The 14,278-nt window shown below is 46.9% G+C and overlaps 1 protein-coding gene across 1 annotated transcript; it reads left to right on the top strand.

Moving 5' to 3' along the window:
• Window positions 1-2,728: 2,728 nt before the first annotated feature.
• Window positions 2,729-14,098, top strand: LOC111752060 (polyhomeotic-like protein 2). The gene is made up of 6 exons (XM_023554499.2): window positions 2,729-2,903; window positions 5,651-5,809; window positions 6,994-7,071; window positions 7,492-7,656; window positions 9,540-9,626; window positions 10,823-14,098. The coding sequence occupies exons 1-6, from the start codon at window positions 2,730-2,732 to the stop codon at window positions 11,315-11,317; spliced, it is 1,158 nt and encodes a 385-aa protein (XP_023410267.1). The 5' UTR covers window position 2,729; the 3' UTR covers window positions 11,318-14,098.
• The last annotated feature ends 180 nt before the right edge of the window (window positions 14,099-14,278 follow it).

Genomic DNA, 14,278 nt, shown 5'->3' with positions numbered 1-14,278 from the left:
CTAGTTGAGTAAGTCCCCACCACCATGAGACCAGTAGGTTTCCCAGGCATGACTTCCATGTCCCTGGTGCTGTAGGAGATTCAAAGGAGCCACATCAGCTGCGGTAAGTCAGTTCCCCAAAAACTGGGCCTCAGTTTTTTCATTAAAAAAAATGAGAGGAATCATAGTAACGTTCAATTTCTTAAACTGGTTGTGGGTATACACACATATGATCCTTTATATATACATTAAACAAAACAAAACAAAACCCATTGGCATCCAGTTGATTTCAGCTCATAGCGACCCTGTAGGACAGAGTAGAACTGCCCCGTAGGATTTCCAAGGAGCAGCTGGTGGATTTGAACTGCAGACATTTTGGTTAGCAGCAATAACTGTTAACCACTGCACCACCAGGGCTCCGCAACGTTATATATATATATTATGTAGAAAGAAATATTATTTTAAAAGTATAAACTATTTAACAAAAAAAAAAACCCAAACCCACTGCCGTCGAGTCGATTCTGACTCAGCGAACCTATAGGACAGAGTCGAACTGCCCCACAGAGCTTCCAAGGAGTGCCTGGTGGATTCAAACTGACGACCTCTTGGTTAGCAGCCGTAGCACTTAACCACTATGACACCAGGGTTTCCAAACAATTTAAGAGACACTAATTAATAATTTGAGATTAAATGCAGTGATCTCTGTTCCCTTCCACATTCAAAAATCTAGTATGTACTGACGTGGACTATACCCAGTGTCATTGAAATAATGACTCAAGTTGAGGTTATGTGTGAAATCTCAGATGGTGTAGTAGGAAGAGCTCTGGCTTGGGGTCAGACCTGGTTTAAAATTATACTTCTGTGATGATAAGTTACTTGGACAAGTTCCTCATTGACAAAAATGGGATAATAATACCTACCTCATATGGGAGATCATGAGTATATATAAAGCATCTACTATAGTGCTTAATGGGAACCCTGGTGGCGTTCAGCTGCTAACCAAAAGGTTGGCAGTTCGAATCCACCAGGTGCTCTTTGGAAACTCTATGGGGCAATTCTGCTCTGTCCTATAGGGTCGCTATGAGTCAAAATTGACTCGATGGCAGTGAGTCTTGTTTTTTATACTGCTTGACACTTTTTTTTTTTTTGACACATAGTAACCAGTTGCCATTGTGTGTGTCTATTCTGACTCATGGCAAAGCCATGTATCTCAGAATAGAACTGCCCTTGATAGGATTTTCATGGCTGTAACTTTTGGAAGCAGGTTGCCAGGCTTTTCTTCTGAGGTGCCTCTGGATGGGTTAGTAGTCCGGTGCTTAATGGTTCATGCCACCCAGGGACTCTTTGACACATAGTATGTGCTCAAAAAGTAATCACTATTATTAGTATAAGGAGCCCTGGTCGTACAGTGGTTAAATTGCTATAATCTGTAAGCAGAGGATTGAATGTTTATGATGGGGTGACAAAGATATGGTATTTTCAGAAGTAGAAAGGAAGGGGTGTAAAGAAAAGCTTGAATGTAGAAATGGGGACTTTATGAGTAGCATAAAAGAAGAAAAAGAAAGCAAGTTGAACTCAGATCTGAGTATGCCCCTACCTCCCTTTCTCCCTCCTTTTTTTTCCCTCCTCCCTCCCTTTTTCCCTTTCTCCCTCCTTCTTTTCCTTCCTCCCTCTGTCCCTCCTTCTCTCTCTGCTTCCCTCACTTTCTTCCTTTCTTCCCTATCAACCCCTTCCCACTCCCAAACATATTGCCTCAAGGGAATATGCAATTTCCAGTTCTGAACCCAGATAGTAGGATGGTCCCTAAGGAAATTTCTGGCACTCCTTACTAACTGGGTTAGAAGATTCTAAAAGGCTCTGCCAAGTCTATCTTGGGAGAAAATTGCTGCTCTACTGGAACAGGACCACAGGAACCAGGCTGGGGACAATATTAATAACCACAACAATAATCAATATTTATAGAGCACTTGGCATATGCTTGACACTCTACTAAGCACTTTGCATCATTATTTTACTTAATCCTGGCAAATTGTATACTATTACTGTTTTGCAGATTAAGAAAAAGAAGTTTAGAGAAGTTGTGATTCACCAGCTAGTAAGTGGCAGAAACCTAAAACCTGAGCTTTTAACCAAATTGCCATGTAGTGCCCCGACCAGCACTAGACCCAGAGAGCACACAGCAGGTACTTAATAAAGAAAACAGAGACTTCGAACATACTCGAAGCTCTTTTGGCTTTGGAAAGAAAACAAAATAAACACTTCCGTTTATTGCCTCCTTATTTGTCTCTTTCTCACATTCTGTTTTCTCTCTGGATTTCTAATCCCATTTCTTTCAATGGCTGGTTATATAAACATGGACAAAGAACATATGTTCTCTGATGTTCAGCTTCCCCATCGCAAAGATGAAGAGGCTGATGGGGTGAGATGATCCCTAAGACCACTACAAGGAAGAGCATTATAGGAAATCTGCCTCCTTTACTGGTTTTACCTTCACTGGGCAGACCTAATTGTAAATCTCTCCTGGTAAACCGAGCCTGGCCTTGTCTTTCTGATGGCAGGTGTGTCTGGAGACCTCAGTTCAGATGTGGCCCCACATAAAAAAATTTTTTTTCTTTATGTGCTGTTTGAAAAGCTGATGCATGTGTGTGCATTCTCTGTTAAGTATTTAACATTTCAATTCTGTGTCTCCCCTCCCAGCATATATCTGCTCTCCTGCTATCTGAACGCCTGACTGTGCCACTCTATAGGCCATGGAGAATGAGCTGCCAGTCCCGCATACATCTAGCAGTCCCAGTGTCGCCAGCAGCACCACCGGGGTGACTAGCAGCAGTGGCTGCAACAGTAGCAGCAGTAGTGGCAGTGGCCGCCCCACAGGGCCACAGATATCTGTGTACAGTGGTATTCCTGACCGGCAGACCGTGCAGGTAAGATTCCAACTAAACCAGGAATTATTCTCCTTAGTACCTCCAGAGCTAGCCAGGAGAAGGTGTTGGCCTAGTCTGGAGAAGTAATCTGGGTGTTGAATCTAGAATAGGCATAAGGGAGTGGGTTAGTGGATATACATTTGTTCATCTTTAGAGGAAGAGACATGATGCTAGATGGACCCAGTCAAGGAAGTTTTGGGAAAGGGGGAATACTTAGCAGATCAGAAAAACTCCTTTCTTACCTGATGATTCAGATTCCAAAGTGCTGTTTTGGGGAGAATAAGAGTGTGAAAATGTAAAGGGAATACAAGCAAACAGAAATACAAAAAAAAAAGTAGCAAACAGAAAGCTGGTCAGCGGTTCTACAATGCAATCATTATCACGTATTGTCAGGCACTGCACTAAGCCTTGTGTGTACTTATCTTCTTCTCCTCCAGTTGTGGGAATGGTTATTACTAGACACATTTTATAGTTGAGAGAACGGAGGTTCATAAGCCAAAAAACCAAAGCCATTGCTGTCAAGTTGATTTCAACTGATCATGACCCCATAGGACAGAGTAGAACTGCCCGATAGGGTTTCCAAGGCTGTAGTCTTTACAGAAGCAGACTGCCACATCTTTCTCCTGCAGAGTGGCTGGTGGATTCCAACTGTTGACCTTTCAATTAGTAGCCAAGCACTTAACCACTGTGCCACCAGGGGTCTCTAATTTGTCCAAGGTAATTCAGGTAAAGACAAAAAATATTCAATCTGTATTCTTAATCACGACAGTGTCTGTGTGAGGTTCCCGGATTATACAGGCAGAATAGAGATGGCAGCCAAGAGCTATTTGCTCTCAGTAACTTTGCTATTACAGCTTGGATATATTAGACAAATGATCTTATCCTGCTTTGGCCCCAGGCCCAGGTAAGAGAATGGAGAAGCCAAAGCAGGGCAATGAGAAAAGTCTAAAGAAGACACCATCAGATACTTCAGAATCTTCTCTCCCAGTTTTCCCTCCCTTGTTAATTAAACCATGTTTCCTGCACCCTTCCTCACCCCCCTCCAGCCTCTTCATGCATACATGTTTTAGTTATAGCTTCTAGCAACTGCCTCCTACTCCTCATCACAATTCTAGGCAAAGGGATTTGGGGTTTCTGCTCTGGCAAATGGAATGACCCAAGGTTGCTTTCTATACCCAAGTAGAGCCATTGGGGGCTCCCCCTATTTCCATTAATTGGTATCCTCTAGTGAGGAAGAGTCATATTATCTCAAGTACTGCTGGCTGGACTGCAGTGTAGGTTACTATTAAGTGCATAAGAAAAATAGAGAGGCCTAAGCAAAGGGGATAAGAAAAGGTAATTTCCGGGGAGAACGGATTAAAATAACTGAGTTTGTGTTAAACAGGACCCTCGTGGGGGGAGTATACTAAAGGAGTATACTAAAGAATCTAAAGGAAACGCTGAAAGTGGTGAGATGGGGTGGGGGTATCAGGGGAAATACCAGAGCCCATGGAAAATCTGTGATGTCAGCCTCTTCTCACAGAACGCAAAATCTGAACCTAGAGGTGATTTTGTCCTAGGGCTCCCAGCCCTAGGCTAGGGAGATCCAGACTGGATGCTCAATTCTAGGAGGAGGAGAGGGGCAGGATTGGGAGCAGCTCTGTGCCAAGGATTCAACAGAGCTAAGGATAAAAGAAGACCACAACTCAAACAGTGCCCAGTGTAGGGCTTCAATTGGGAAGAAATGCCCAGAGGTAAGGAGAAGGAGAAGTATCTCTGGGACTTAAGAGAAGAAAACAGAAGATCTCAGGGCTGTCCCTGGGGGTATGGGAAAGGATTTAAGGGGCTGAGGACGGAGAGTAGAGAGAATCAAAACCAAAAACCAAACCTATTACCACTGAGTCAATTCTGACTCATGGTGACACCATGTGTTACAGAGTAGAACTGCTCCATAGGGTTTTCTTGGCTGTAATCTTATGAAAGTAGTTCATCAGGTCTTTCTTCCACAGAGAGGCTGGATAAATTCAAATGGTCAACCTTTAGGTTTTGTCATTTCCTAGAGACCACAATTCAGCCAGTCCCATCAGAAAAGAGGGAAAAGCAGTAAAGCCAGAAGATAGGAAATGGCAGCTAAAAAGATGGAAACTTGGAGAGAGGCAGGGAAAGAATAAAGGAGAAATGCACCATCCCTCTGGCATTGATCGGCCTGCCCTGCAAAGCCAAGGGGTCTTTCTTCTTCAAGGACTGGCAGGACTTTCTGGGGAGCTATGGGCAGAACCTCAGAAGCAGCACCAAGTCTTCCTTGGAGCCCCACAAGAGGAGGGCTGTCGCCTTTGGATAAATTGTCGTTTGGCTGGCTATATTGCTGAATCTGGAATAGGTCCCCCTTCTGACTTGTCTCCTTCTTCCCACCCTCTTTCTTCTCTTGGCCTTATTGAGCATCTGTTCCCTCTGTCATCATCTTCTCCGTGTTCCAGTCACCCTAATCTTGGGTTGAAGAATGGCTGGGGAGAGGAGTGTCATGGGAATGGCATGGGATATGATGTCATCGGAGGCTTAAAGGGCTTCTGTCTTCCTAAGCCTTCCTGCCGCCTTCCCCACCTCCCTGGAGAGTGGTAATTGGTTACAGTGGTGGCCACAGATCCCAGTGTTGTTCTGGGGGCTCTTGGGTTGACAAGGCATTATTGCAGAAGGGGTGGGTCTTCAGTGGGTCTGGTGTGTGGCCAGGTGAGAGCACCTGCTCTCCTCCTCTCCCCTGCACTTCTTAGGTGATCCAGCAGGCCCTGCACAGGCAGCCCAGCACTGCAGCCCAGTACCTGCAGCAGATGTATGCTGCCCAGCAGCAGCACCTCATGCTGCAAACCGCAGCCCTTCAGCAACAGCACCTCAGCAGCGCCCAGCTCCAGAGCCTGGCAGCTGTGCAGCAGGTAAGATTTATAGTGATGATGATGATGACAATGACAATGACCATGACGACAGCAACAATGATGATGATGACAGCAGTTTGCAGTAGTAAGAGGGAAAAGAAGAGAAGAAGCCTGTGTTCATTGAGCACTGACTGTGCCAGACACTGTACAGGCGTCTCACATGCACTCTTCTACTGAATCCTCACTGAACCCCTGTGACATAGGTACTACTGTCATCATCTCCTTTTCGCAGGTTAGGAACAGAGGCTCTGAGAAGTGAAATTCCTTGCCCAAGGTCACACAGCTAGTAAGCGGAATGGCTGGAATTCTCATCACATCTAACCTTTCTTAACCACATCACTGCACTAGTAGGGAAGGCACCGAGGAGTCCAAGGAGGTGTTCACAAGAGAAGAGCATTGCCCATTTAGCTTGTCTGTCTGGTTTTGCTCTCTCTCCTTCTAGTGGCTGAGAAGAACTCATTCATTCCTTCATTCAACGAAAATCCTTAAGCACCTACTTAAAAACACCAAAAGGTTATGTCAGGCACTGGGTATAGTGTGGACCCTGTCTTCTTGGAGCTTACAGTGGGGAGACAGGAAGTAATCAGAAACCAAAATAGAGAAGGAAATAAAATATTGAAATATCTAAGTTGTGATAAGCACTATGAAGGAAAAGAACAGATTGCTGTGACTGATTAACAGGAGGATTGTTGTAGATTGGGTGGTCAAGAGAGGCATCTCTAAGCTGACACTTGAAGGATGAGAAGACACTGACCAGGGGGAAGGAGGCAGGCTGGACATTCTAGACTATTTGTGTAAAACTCTTCAGCATGGGAGCCCGTGAACCGGGTATGATGGAGTGAGTTGGAGCAGAGGGACAGAAGAGTTGGAAACGCTGGGTAGTAATGATAGCTAACAATTTGACTGCTTACATGTAAGTGCCATACATGCATTGCCTTTTTTAATCTTCTCAGCAACCCTACAGGGTAGATACTACTATTGCCAACATTTTATGAAAGAGGAAACTGAGGCACTTGCCCAAGGACACACAGATGTGGCACTTTGGGGATTTGATTTCAGATGGTTGGCTCCAAAGGCTGCTCTCTATATTACTGTCCTGTAGTGTTTCTTTTAGAAGATCAGCGTCTGGGGAATGAGTTGGAGGAGATCTGGGAGTCTAGTGATAGGACTGTGTTCTCTTCTAGGCAAGCCTGGTGGCCAACAGACAAGGGAGCTCTTCAGGCAGCAGTGTGTCTACACAGGCACCAGCCCAGTCATCCTCGGTGAGTAAGATGCGAAAACAGCAGGCAGAGCCCACAGCTCAGGGCCAGTTCCTTCCTCCTTGCCTAAAATCCCTGTGCACTCACAGGCCCAGTTGTGGTGAGTCCTCAGCCATGTAGAATTATGATAGGAATCTGTTGCTTTTGCCAGAAAACAAGTACATGCCACTTTCTAGGCCTTACATCAATAACTCCTGTCACCTTTCCAGTATCAAGGCTCAAGTCTCTCCCTGTTGGATCATCCCTGCAGCTCTGCATCTAGGCCAGAGGTAAAGGCAGTGCTGGGGGAAGCTTCAAGGCCCAAAGATCAGAGATAGTCCTAAAGAAGGCTGAATCCACCAAGGGAAAGAAGAGGGGGAGAGAGAGAAATGAATGAGGAGAGCACAGCATTAACCAGCAGACCTTTTGTTCATGTCTCATCAGATCAATCTGGCAGCCTCCCCAGCAGCAGCCCAGCTCATCAACCGGGCTCAGAGCGTCAACTCAGCAACAGCCTCAGGCATTGCCCAGCAGGCTGTGCTCTTGGGCAACACATCTTCTCCAGCCCTGACTGCAAGCCAAGCACAGATGTATCTAAGGGCACAGATGGTGAGTACCCACTGCCTGAGCTATGGCTCAGGTGGGTAGGGAGAACAGGGGTAGGGAAGTTGAAAGCTGGGGGATTAGAGAGGGTGGGGGTTAGAGAAGGGTGGGAAGAAGCACTTGGGGCAGGGGGGCAGTTGGAATAAAGAAGGGTGGGCCTGGAAGGCTGAGTGGGACCTTTGATATAATCTCAAGGACTCAAGGATGGGTGGGATTCCAGGATGAAATAGAGAAAGCTACCCACGATGCCCCCTTTCCTTCCCCTCCTAGAGTGAAACAATTATCCTTTTCTCACAAGAGCCTCCCTGCCCTCCAAATTAATTAGTGTAGAAAATGCAAAGGTCCTTGCCTAGATGGTCCTGCACACTCAGAAGTGTAAGATAAGTGAACGTACAGACATCCATATGCACCATCAAAAGGGGTATTGCCCCACTGCAACAGTCTGGGACTGACCACCACTAACACAGGGGCCAAAGCTGCATCCCAGCCCAGTGGGGATAGTGACAGCCAGCTTTAGGACATGCTGCTACCTCCACTGCTCTCCAGCTGGACCCCTATACTAATCAGGGTCACCATATCACCTGTTAATCAGGTGGGCTTGTTTAGGCAGAATTATGCAAGGTGGTGTCAGCCCTGGGCACACATTGCTAGAGTCTCTCCTTTGCACCTATGCCATGGGTTCCTAAGACTTAGAAGAATTTCCTGGGAAAAGAGCAGCATACTCCCTAGGAGGCAATAATGGATGGCTCCACGTTGGCCTCAGTCACTTTAAGTCATATCTCACGCCTCCCATTCTGAAGATTTCTCCCTCAACTCCTTGATACACCTTCCTGAAGGCAATACAGTCCTCCTCCTCCCTTTGTTCCTGTGGCCAGGACTTGATACTTGGTTCCTTCCTGGTGTCACTCCCACACTTCTGTTCTTGGTTCTGAGTTTGAGGCACATCTCTACTCCCTGGGACCATCCTCTTAGACATACAGTATGGAATAGACTTCTATACCTCTAGGGAACTGGGGAAGCCACATTGTGATACTTCCCAAACCTGCCTTTGTCTTCAGTTTACTCAGTCCCATGTCCTACCTAACTGCCCCAGTTGGGGTCCTGAAGCCCTTCTGCCTCCCTCCCCGAAGTAGGGCATGTACACAAAGCAGAACAAGCATAGGTGCATCGTCATGCAGTTCTAGAGAACGCACCCTAGGAAGACACAGCATATATACTATATACATCGACACAAAGCTAGACTCATATGGAGGTGGAAGTGTCACACAGAGAGCCTAGAGCCCGCATTCCCCAGAAGGAAGCCAGCCACAAGTCCTGCTCCAGTTGGCTTGGTTCCTCTACTGTTGTCACCAGCGCCCTGGAATCTAAATTTGCTGGAAACTGCCATGTATCTAATTTGATCCCTCTGGAGAACGGTCTTGTTCTGGCCCACACCTAGGGTCCGGAGGAGGTTAGGCCTGGAAAATGGTCCTAGAACATCTGACTCAGCCCAATGTCCTTGCTTCCCAGGATGCTGAGGAGTTAGTGACTTCAGGGTATCCTGGCAATATTAGTCCCCTCTAGGATGAGTTCCTCACAGTAGGTTCTGAAGTAAACTTGACTTTAGTGCAGTCTCAGAGTGGTCCTCCCCCACCCACCCCCTTCACTACCCAGCCTGGGTTAGGACTCCACAAGCCTCTTGAGACTTTCACTCCTTCCCTTTCTTGCCTCCCTACTTCTACCTCCCTAGCCTTCCCCATATCTGCTCCCTGGCTAAACTGTTCTGTCCTGTGGCTGAGCCCACATTGGGCAGGTAAAAGGCACCTCATTTCCTGTGATTCCAGGCCCAGCCAGGTAACCTGGTGCAGGTAGCTAGGAGCCTAGGCGGCACTGTTCCTTTGTCCCCTCAGCTCATCTTCACGCCCACGGCCACCGTCGCTACTGTGCAGCCTGAGCTCGGCACTGGCTCCCCCGCCCGGCCCCCCACCCCTGCCCAGGTGAGGATTCCATCCTGGTGGGAGGGCCGGGGGGTGGGCACCCCTGTAGAGGGGTACTGTAGAGGGGTACTGATCTTGGGGAGGGGCAGAAGCCCTGGAGGAGCTTTGAATTGTTGGAAAGGTGGGGATCTAGAAAGGCAGGTGGGAGACAGGACATCCCAGTGCTTCCAGACTTACTGTCTAATTCCTGTTAAGAAGGCCTCAGCCCCTCTTGACTGTGTCTTATTCCCTCAAACACAGGTTAGAAGTCAGAGAGCAGCATGCTGAGGCAAGCATGATTGCCAGATTGGGGAGGGGAAGTCAATGCTAACTTTGTACCTTACAACCTCTCCGGCATAACTTAGTTTGTGGTTGCTGCTTTTTAAGTGGAAAATCCTGCTCTGATGACACATGCTAGCACAGCTAAACCCAGAACCCTAGGCATCAGGAAAAATGACACGGAAGAAGGAGTAAAGATGAGTCTTGGGGTCCTATGTTCTACTCGGAGCACATACACATTACTAGGGCTGTAAAGATTCTATAGGCAGCAGGGGAGAGGAACACCCTCCCACAGCGGTCTCCCCCATCTACAGGTTGGGGGCTAGGAGTGGAGGGTCTTTGGTGGCAACATTATCAGATTTGTGATTCAAATCTAGCACAACCTCCATGTGTCCAGCAGAGGGCACCAGGGACCAGGTTGAATAAGCACACTGCTCTGTGTTGGAAAGGCCGCTCTTAACCTTAGTCTGAGGACAAGTCTAGATTGCCTTGCTGGTCAGTTAACTTCCTCTTTTCCTCCGGCCTTTTCCAGCGTGGGAAGCACCAGGCCTCACCGTATCTGGGAGTTATTTCTGAGTAGTATGTATCTGATCCTGATAACTGGGGGGAGATGGGGGACAATAAAAGGGAGAAAAAGCCTGGCCTCCTTACCTGGCCAGCCCCAATCTGGGCAGTAATCCCTTCTCAGAATTCAAATTCTTCTGCTGATCAGTCCAATCACTAGCAATTTTTATGGCCTACTTTAGAATTTCCACCTACCCCTGTTCTTCTTTCAGCCCCTAACTTGTTCTCTCCCTCTTTCAGATTTTACAACCCACTATTTATTTTATCTGTTCAGCCACTCCTGGATGCACTCCTAACTCCTTCTTTGTCTTAGTTGTGTGTTGGCATCGCTTCTATGCACATTCTCTGGACTTTCATAGAACCCTCTCTTCCAGGTACAGAACTTGACCCTCCGAACACAGCAGACACCAGCTGCAGGAGCCTCGGGCCCCACCCCCACTCAGCCTGTCCTGCCCAGCTTGGCCCTGAAACCCACACCAGGTGGTAGCCAGCCTCTGCCTACCCCATCACAGGGCAGAAATTCCGCTCAGGGTTCCCCTGCAGGTGCCAAGCCTGGCGTAATGGACAGTGTGGTGGAGCCACTCAAGAAAGGAGATAGCAACAACAGTGTGCCAGGGAGCACAGAGGGCCGGGCTGGGCTCAGCCGGATGGTGCCTGCTGTGGCTTCCCACCCCCTCATTCCACCAGGTAAGGGCTCCAGGAAGGAGGACTCCTATCCCAGAAAACTCAGGGGGACTATGGGGTTGGGAGGAAACATTCAAGCTTTCCTTTTTCTCATGGACATGCTAAGTCACCAGCCACATGTCTCTCTCTCCCTTCTCCCCATCTTGAGATATTTATCAGCTCCTGATTCTATTTCATACTTCTAGCCTGAAAGAAGGAAACCGTGTAAGTGGAATAAATTAGTCCTTCTTCACAGTGAGTGCAATGATGAATCTTGGAGTACACAATGATAGCTCTTAACCTTGAGTGAATAGAGGTTGGCAGTCAGACTGTTTTGAAATTCTCAAAGAGTCAGGGAAGAGGACAGGGCCTAGCCAGAAGCATGTAAGAACCACACAGGGAGATGGGGAAGTGGGCGGTTTATCGTCTCATCATTCAACAGGCATTTGTTACTAATGTTTACCAAACACATTGCCAGTTCTGGGTGTGCAAAGGTAAATAAGACCTGGGCCCTGCCCTCCAAGGAGGGCTTAGTCTAATGGAGGAGACAGACAAGTACAATACAATATAGTGTGATAAATGCTATAATATATGTAAGCTCTGAGTACCCTACAAGCATAGAGGGGCTATCTGTAGCCTTGGGGAGCAGAGCCAAGAAAGGCTTAGTAGTGGAGATGACCCTTGAGAATAAATCTAGCAGATTAAAAAAATGTGTATATATATATATATAGCAGATAACTTATGAGGCAAGTTCTGTGAAGACGATGAATCAGTATTCCCTGGGGCTAGACTCCTTTCCCTGCCTGCTAAAATTCTCCCCACACTGCCTGTTACAGGCAATCTTTAATAAGAAAATCTACCAAGAACCCCAGAAGCCAGACTTATCAGTCTAGGGAACAAGAACAAGCTGTTGTACTACAGAAACAAATATAATGTTGGACCACATGGCTTTGCGTTGAAGAAAGAATCACCACCGTGGTGTGTGATCCCTGATATCTACTAACCCTCTGTCTTCATTTTGACAATTTATACCATCCACTCAAACCCACATTTTTTTTTTTTTGAGAACCTACTATATGCCTGTTACTAGGTTGACCAAGACGGCCCAAGCATGCTTTCTTACCTAGAGGAGTATGTAGTCAATAGGAGGGAGCCAGATTCATGAACAAATCCACTCAATTCCATATGTTCTATTATCAAAGTAAAGTATGAGGTACAGTGTGGGCATAGCTTGTCAACTCAGTGCCTGGCAGGATAGATTGGGGATGGTGTCACACAGAGGAAATGGCACATGAGTCTTTAGCATGAGTAGTTTACGCAGCAGACAAAATGCAGAAAGATATTCCAGATAGACAGATAAAAGCACAAGTAGAGAGCATTATGGCAGTGAGTTGGAAAGAAACTGAGTTAAAGTCCTTTATTCACCTTTTTGAGGCTTCAGAACTCACCCAGGGACAAAGGGTCAGTAGTCACCACTGAGCTGAGGAGAGCAGCTCCCTGCGAGGCCTCACGGCCCTGTGACTCTATGTGCCTGTTAGTCTGTGTCCGGCATCACTTTTTCCAGAGATTAGTCCAGCCTCTTCCTTTATGGAAAAAGAAACTGAGGTTCAGAAGGGTAAAGACTAGGGAACTTAAAAGGATGGCAGCTTGGACTAGAGCTAGGATCTCAAATCAGCATTTCTTCAACCTTCTCATTCAACCCACAAACCGTAGAACAACTTCAGGGCCTGAAGACTTACTGAGAACCCCAGTCCTGCCCGTTGCCAGAAACTCCAGGTCCTGCTTGGAGCTACTCATCACAGCCAACAAACAAGAAGCCGAGGTGTGAGATCAGAAAGGCAGCTTTATTTCATAGTGCAAGGAAAGGAATAGTCGGGGCTGTTTTGGTGCCTCCAAGATTGCTTGAGGATAGGGTTTAGGGAGGTTGCTTTTATAGAGCTTACAAGCAAGGAGATCAGGTAAATTACATCAGCAACATTTTTAATTATGTTACACAGGTGCAGTAAGGGTAACATATAGCTTGGTACATCGCATGTTCAAAAATGGTGGCCCATCTCCACCCAAAGGGTGGGGAAGTTACTATGTATGAGGTACTTAATGAGCTACAAGGTTACCCAGAGTGTCAATATGACACCTAAAGCAGTTTTAGCCGGTTTTACCTAGTTCTGGGCAACAGTTAAGGAAAGGGGAACCAGGATGTTAATATAAAGATATGGGGCGTGTCAAGCAAGCTGCTTGAGGCAGTGGAATTTTCTGCAGCCTGGGAACCTCTGTCTTATGCCCAGTCTGAAATGTAACCTCTCTCTCAATCTAAACCAGCCTCCAAAATTCTAAAGACCCTTCAAGAGAAAGACTAGTTCTCAGGTTCTTCCTAAGGCTGCTAGGCAACTCTGAGGTCTCAAGAAAACTGGACAGAAAGGGGACAAGCACTTATGGAATGTGTATTGTGTACTAGATAATATGCTAGACATTTTAGTGCACACTACCTCTTTCAGTCTTCACAAGAACCCCGTATGGTGGGTGTTATCCATTTTACAGATGAGAAAACTGAAGCTCGGAGAGGTTAACCAAGAACTTACTATGTATGTGTTCACTCAAGGTCACATAAGTAGTAAGTGGCAGAGCTGGGATTCGAGCCCATGTCTGTCTGAGTCAAATCCTGTGTTCTTAATTATCGAGCCATACTGCTGTTCTCAGTCCTTAGAGTAATTTGGGGCTTCCTAGGTCTTTCTTGTTCCTGATCCAAAGCTCAAAGAGCCTGGGGTTCTAAGATTGCTCTGGGGTTAGCAGAGGTGGAGAACTCTTTTCTCTTAAGCCTTGTGAAGGTGAAAGTCAATGAGTTACAGGCCTGAGGTCCAGAGGCCTAGGTGTGGCCTGGGGCTAACTGTCAATGGCTGTAACACAGTATAGAGACCAGTGGCTCTCAGGACTTTCTGTGGAGCAGCTGTGAGCTGCAGTACCACAAAGACCCTCTCCCCTGAGACACAGATCAGTGGGCTTTGCATTGTTCCTGCTTCCCACAGTCCCCTCCTATTCTTCCTTTCCTCTCCCACCCCCTTCCTCTCTGTAAACCCTGATTCCACTCCCCTGCCCCCACCTCCCAAATAGAAGGCAGCTGGGGGAGGTTTTGCAGGTGGCAGATCCTCTCAGGCCTCTGGAACAAAAAA

Source organism: Loxodonta africana, chromosome 3, assembly GCF_030014295.1.
Source record: "Loxodonta africana isolate mLoxAfr1 chromosome 3, mLoxAfr1.hap2, whole genome shotgun sequence".
NCBI classification, from domain to species: Eukaryota; Metazoa; Chordata; class Mammalia; order Proboscidea; family Elephantidae; genus Loxodonta; species Loxodonta africana.
The sequence above is the reverse complement of the archived record's forward strand: the minus strand, read 5'-3'. Positions and strand labels throughout refer to the sequence as shown.

Coding starts and splice junctions, on each gene's coding strand:
- LOC111752060 (XM_023554499.2), top strand. CDS start 2,730: ATGGAGAATGAGCTGCCAGTCCCGCATACATCTAGCAGTCCCAGTGTC. Junction 2,904..5,650: donor CTGACCGGCAGACCGTGCAG/GTAAGATTCCAA, acceptor TGCACTTCTTAG/GTGATCCAGCAGGCCCTGCA. Junction 9,627..10,822: donor GGCCCCCCACCCCTGCCCAG/GTGAGGATTCCA, acceptor CCTCTCTTCCAG/GTACAGAACTTGACCCTCCG.